At 46.5% G+C, this 6633-nt stretch overlaps 1 protein-coding gene across 1 annotated transcript in view; it reads right to left on the reverse strand.

Moving 5' to 3' along the window:
* Positions 1 to 101: 101 nt before the first annotated feature.
* The window catches only part of epha6 (eph receptor A6), a 221575-nt gene continuing 215043 nt past the window's right edge, over positions 102 to 6633 (reverse strand). The window contains exons 15-17 of the mRNA XM_061225681.1: positions 3913 to 4106; positions 2567 to 2716; positions 102 to 2439 (exon numbers count right to left, since the gene is read on the reverse strand). Coding sequence (XP_061081665.1) covers positions 2325 to 2439; positions 2567 to 2716; positions 3913 to 4106 — 459 coding nt within the window. The 3' untranslated portion in view covers positions 102 to 2324. The remainder of the gene's footprint in view (positions 2440 to 2566; positions 2717 to 3912; positions 4107 to 6633) is intronic.

The raw sequence follows: 6633 nt of genomic DNA on the forward strand, positions 1-6633 counted from the left end.
GCTCCAGGTAAGCACACAGCAGTTGACCCCTGTTGTTTTGTCTCTCGTTGCAGAAGTATAAATAAAACAATGAACAAACACTGAGAAAAGCAGACACAATCCACCAGAACTGTTAACTTTTATTTGCTAATAAATATCCTCATAAACGGGCGAATATAGTCTGTAAGACCCGACAATGCCTCTTTGGAAATCATAGAAAAATAAAATACAAGAATTATAAGTACTTGTACTTTGTACAAAAATTGCCTCCCATTGCTCAGCAGTAAGGTGTGCTACTCAACCTCTCCACCTGGGGTCTCCAGTGTGTCTGTGAGAGAGAGCCAGGCTCCTCTGGGGTCTGCAGTGTGTCTGTGAGAGACAGCCAGGCTCCTCTGGGTTATCCAGTGTGTCTGTGTCTGTGAGAGAGAGTCAGGCTCATCTGGGGTCTGCAGTGTGTCTGTGAGAGAGAGCCAGGCTCCTCTGGGTTCTCCAGTGTGTCTATGTCTGTGAGAGAGAGCCAAGCTCATCTGGGGTCTGCAGTGTGTCTGTGAGAGAGCCAGGCTCCTCTGGGTTCTCCAGTGTGTCTGTGTCTCTGAGAGAGAGCCAGGCTCATCTGTGGTCTGTAGTGTGTCTGTGAGAGAGCCAGGCTCCTCTGGGTTCTCCAGTGTATCTGTGTCTGTGTGAGAGAACCAGGCTCATCTGGGGTCTGCAGTGTGTCTGTGAGGGGGGGCCAGGCTCCTCTGGGTTCTCCAGTGTGTCTGAGAGAGAGAGCCTGGCTCCTCTGGGTTCTCCAGTGTGTCTGTGAGAGAGAGCCAGGCTCCTCTGGGGTCTGCAGTGTGTCTGACTGAGAGTGAGTGAGAGAGAGAGTGAGAGAGAGAGAGAGAGAGAGAGAGAGAGAGAGAGCCTGGCTCCTCTGGGGTCTGCAATGTGTCTCTGAGAGAGAGAGAGAGAGAGAGAGAGAGAGAGAGCCAGGCTGTTCTCTATGTGAGCGCCTGACCTGCAGCCCTGTCTAAGTGTTCTCACTGTCCTGAAAACGTGTCATCTCTCTGTAAGGGGTGCAGGGGAAAAACTGTGCTGCTTCTGTGTCTGTGTGTGTGTATGTATGTGCCTGTGTTAAATTGGACAGAAAGCAGGTTTCTAGCCAGCTGTCTTTCTCTCCCGCGGAGGTGCGCTTTCACTCAATAATTCTCTTTAATGGTTTTCGCAGTTGTGACCTGCGTACTGAAACCCATCCCTTTACATTAGTCTGCGCCAGGATGGTCCGGCTAATGTAGAAGCTTCATTACCAATTCATTACTGTATCTGTGGAAACTGGTGGCGGCTAACACCCCAAACAGCACCACACCTCTTATGCTTTCCGGGCAGGCAGGACGCTATATGAACACTCCCAGGCCCACAGCACACACTGGACCCCAATTCCAGGGATCCTATAAACATCCAGTGTCACAGATATTTATGTTATCCAACATCTACCAGGACGAAGCAGACCTTCACAGCTGCATTTTTGCACTGCACAGATGTCTTCAAACTCAATTGCCTGAGGTGGATTTAGTTGTACATTTAAAGTCTGTCGTTAAAAAAGAACATGTACTCTGCTCTGGAGCGTGTCATTTCCCTTTCTCATATAACTGCATATATTGCTGACTTAAAGAATGCTGTAATTGAATAAGGAAATAAACTCCAAATTTACTAGGGCTTTTCACATACAGGACTTCACATATGTATATAAATATCAGGTTAAGATAATAATTGGTAAATGGATTATACACTTAAAAGTTGATAACATTCAGCAATTTGTACTTCAAAATTGGCTCTTCGTAATTTTCAAGTATTAGCAAACCAGATATCCTGGAAGAAAGGTCAATAAATTAACGAGAATACTTAATGACATTTACTTATCAAACCATGAAATAATTAATATATTAAGCGCAATCCTTTGATCGCACATCCGATAGCAGCTACATGGTCACAAAACATGGAGAAATAATCGTAGCTCATGTCCCCAAATCTACCATACATCTCTAAACACTGATACTGTTGCTGCATATCGAAATATAGGCTGCTGCTGCAACTCGGCTCTCAGAGTCCGTTTGGGAAGCACAGTCAGTAGAAGTCCAATCTCCATTTCCGGCAGAAGCAGTTGCTTTAAAAAAAAAAAAAAAAAAAGGAAGAAAAAAAAAAAGTTGATTATTGAGTTTATTGGTTGGAAGTGAAAGAATGCCAGTTTGTAGCTGGAAGTTAAGGTGAGGCCTTGCAGCTAGGAAAGGGAGTCTGCTTGTTGGGTAGATGTCTGAGGCACAGGCTAGTGCTGTCTGTCTGTCTGTCTGTTGGTCCAGCCGTCTGCCTCATACATGAAACCCCTTCTCCTGCACGTGGAGCAACTGCAGCCGTAGTGTCTGTATGCTGCTCACTATCCGTCTCTGGTGCCCGATCAGCGTTATCCCGATCCGCCGGATATCTCTGGAAGAACACACACGGAGCACACAAACACGGCTCAAAAAGTACGTAAAGCATTCACACCCGTATGCTCGTATTGGAATAGGGTGAGCGTTACCAATGTTGTGGTTTGCGAACTGATCCCACTCACTCAATGTTCATGGTGGAAATCGAGTCCAGCGTGGTGAAGCCGGCGGCCATGAAGTTGTTCTTGTATTGGCTCATCTTAATGGAGTCCAGCCAATCACCGATGGAGATGAAGAGAGGGTACTCGGGGACCTCTCCAGGGGATTCGGGTAATCTGTTCGGACACAGTGGCTGGGTCACTATTGGGTCATTTCTTCTTCCCATTACGTTCGCTAGCCAGACAGCTCCATTCTCCAGAGTAAACGAGATAAACGCATTTTTATACATGCTGCTCACACTTATAGTTAACTGATACAAAACACTCAGTTCTTCTTTATTGATTTATGTAATGTTTCTGAATTTCCTTTCTGCCAAAGCTATTGTACTGCAACGTTCATGCCTTGGCATTGCATTTCCCACAATCCCCGATCGTATTATTGTTTTATAGATACTGTAGAACTGTATCGACATGTAGAAATGATGGACACCTAAAACACCACAAGTTCACTCGGCGAACAGCGTTCAATGGCCGGGAAGTCTGTGTGTTCTTCAAAGAGGATCTTGGGAACAGATGTCCATAGGCCTGGTCCAGGGCCACAACCCACAAGCCAGTTCACAGAACCTTTTGAAAGTATTCACTTGCTGTATGTATAATTAAGTATTTTTATTTGGATTTATTTACTTAATTAACATCTCTCTGAAGGCCTAATTAGAGAGCCTTAACATCTGAATAACCTTCAGAAGGGGTTGTCCAGGGCTTAGTTTGTTGAGCAAGGAACTGCAAAATGTTTGTAATCCTAACAATGCACTTGTGGCAGTGACCCAATATATTTCTCATTGTAGTTTTATATTTCACTGCTTTTCTATGGGGATTTCTTAATGATTTTAATAATGCTATGTATTGTTGCATTGTATTTCCCTGATGATACAATTCCTCTGACCTGACATGGATGCCTAATGAATATGAGCTCTATGTGCACTGTCCCTGTTAAATAAACTGCAGAAATAGATAAATGAGTACAGCAGACTCCAAGGCCCTTGGGATGTTGTAGTCAGTGCTTCACGCTCCGCTGGAAACCGCGTGAAATTAAAGCAAAACAAGCAGACAAGCAAACCGATCTGAGGAGCTCTGATGGGCCGAGCAGCCTGTCGCCATGAAACATTCGCATGTTGCTATGATACAGCTGCAGGGAGGTGGGCTGTTCTCCTGTGGGGGTTTAGAGAGAGGTGGGCTGTTCTCCTGTGGGGGTTTAGAGAGAGGTGGGGTGTTCTCTGGCGGTTTAGAGAGAGGTGGACTGTTCTCATGTGGGGGTTTAGAGAGAGGTGGGGTGTTCTCCTGTGGGGGTTTAGAGAGAGGCGGGCCGGGCCTACCCCTGGATGTCCTCCACCAGCGTGAGCAGGCTGCTGGGGTTGCGGATGAGCTTGTCCAGGAAGCTGACGATGTCGGTGAACTTGGGCCGGTGGCCCCGCTCCTTCTGCCAGCAGTGCAGCATGAGCTGGTGCAGGGCCACGGGGCAGCCCATGGGCGCCGGCAGGCGGTAGCCCTCCTCTATGGACAGGATCACCTGCAACACATACACACACACACCTCAGCCTGTGTGTAGTGCAGGGCACACACACACACACACAAACACCTCAGCCTGTGTGTAGTGCAGGGCACACACACACACACACACACACACACAAACACCTCAGCCTGTGTGTAGTGCAGGGCACACACACACACACACACACACACACAAACACAAACACCTCAGCCTGTGGGTAGTGCAGGGTGCATGCACACACACACACACAAACACACACACACACACACACACACATACACACACACACACACACACGGCAGGCGGTAGCCCTCCTCTATGGACAGGATCACCTGCAACACATACACACACAAACGCCTGTGTGTAGTGCAGGACACAGAGTCAGTACCTGTAGTGGGGAAGAAGAGTATTTAGCAAAGTTTGAGTACCAGCTACCACTATGTAGAATGAGTCGACTCACAAACACACACACACACACACACACACACACACACAAACTCACACACACACAGCGTGTGGTCACTCATACAGACACATACAGCCACACACAGCCACACACAGACACACATGCACAGAGCGTGCACTCTCTCACTCTCTCACATCTTATCCCCTGCCACAATCTTGCCCCCTGCAGGCCCCTCATGCAATGCTATGGGCTTAGAGCTGCCACCTTCTGGACTTCCACACGCTCCCTGCACACTTATCCCCAGGCAAATGGTTGCACTTGTTGCCCAAATCCCCCCTGCGGCCCCAGTGCGAGGGCAGGCCTTGGCGGAGGAATCAGATTAGGACGATACATCAAGCTGCCAGCAGACCGCAGATCTGAGTCCTGCAGTCAATTATTCCACACTCTCCTGGCTCTCAACCTCCATGCTCTGCTGCCCGCAGTTCAGCGCTTAGTTATCGCAAAGCTTTTCTCATAAAAAAGAACCCCACACAATGTTTTGTAAGCTCCCAGCACGTCTAAACTAGAGGCTCAAAATAAAAACTAACTTCCTGTGTCACACGGGTAGTGGAGAATTTTAACCCCCCACCTTTTCCACACAGAGGGTTTGTGAAATAATAAGCCAAAGAATAATAATAATAATAATAATAATAATAATAATAATAATAATAATTAATGTTACTTGTAGAACGCTTTTCACTTCACCAGTTGTCAATGCTTTACAGGAACATACATCAGAATTGTCATGACATTTGAGTCTGTAGTCCCATTTTAAACAAAAGTATGGACATGTCATGAATGATGGCCTGGGTCCCTTATTATTTAGTGAAATCTCTGCATCTCTGTAACTCAAAGGGCTGAAAAACGATGCTGAGGACCCTGGCGGCAGCAGAAGGCCTGTCAGTGACCGGGAGAAGGCAGGTTTTCATCGGGGCTGGCCTGCTCCGTGCCCTCCTCCGCTCCCGGGCCCCCGGGGTAAGGGGGTTTGGGAAGGCCGTTTGTCTACAAAAGCACTTCTAAGCATTTCTCCAGATAGCTCAAATCCTCTTTGAAGGCGAGGCCCGGGCAGAGTCGCGTGGGGGATTATGGGATGGCTTCTCCTCCCGGCGGGAGAGGCGCACTGGATCGGCCCAGAGGGCCGAGGGGTCACCAGCCTGCTCCCCACCGCTGCAGCCCTAGCAGCTCCCTGATTGGCCGACCCTCCTGAGGTGAGAATATCAAACAGGCTCTGGAGCGGCGCTGTGTTTCTGAGGCTGCGTTTGAGGCTGCATTTCGGCGCACAAGCAGAGATGGAGATAGGGACGGACCGGGATTACATCCTCCCATTTTATCTCGTTCCAAATCCTGTGTGAATGACTGGGGTCATTACGTTATCCCTGACAAAACTGCTTAATGTGGACGAGTGAGGTCTGCAGGCGGAGAAATCCATACTGCAGACGTACGGAGGACTGAAGGATGAGAAGGCAGTGAGATCAGCGCAGATTAGGGCTGGCTGACACTGTAAGCCAAAGGAAGGACATATTATACTGATCTCAAAAAAAAGTTGGTATTGTTTGATCTTATGCATTTCTTCAAATTGTTGCAGCCATTCATGGGGTTTACTCATTACAAGAGACACGGTTACAGTCACCTTTAATCACCTTTGGATTCTTTTTTCAATCCAAAAAAAATAGTGAATTTAGTAAATTAAAATAATGAGAAAATTGCTTTCACACAAGATCCTCCATCTTTAGTGTAAAACTATAGCAAAGGATTCACATTTCACATTCACTAACACCTCATCACATTTCATTAGTGCCTCTATTTCCACACCTGCTTTTACACATTTTCAACAGAAATTGTACTATAGTTCACAGTAGATCAGAGCTCAAAATAACGACATTCTTTTATTATCAAAATGCTATGACAGCGCCTGAGTTATAATATTTCGTTGAACAAACCAAACTTCATAATTGGCATTCTGGATCATATCTTACATAAATAAACACTAATATTTATTTGCTGAGGAATATTGATACAGCCTCTCAAGCCCCTTTCCAAATGAACACACAATAATGAACACATATGAATAAATTAACAAATATTAAACAAACAAATAAA

This window comes from Conger conger, chromosome 17 (genome assembly GCF_963514075.1).
Source record: "Conger conger chromosome 17, fConCon1.1, whole genome shotgun sequence".
NCBI lineage: Eukaryota > Metazoa > Chordata > Actinopteri > Anguilliformes > Congridae > Conger > Conger conger.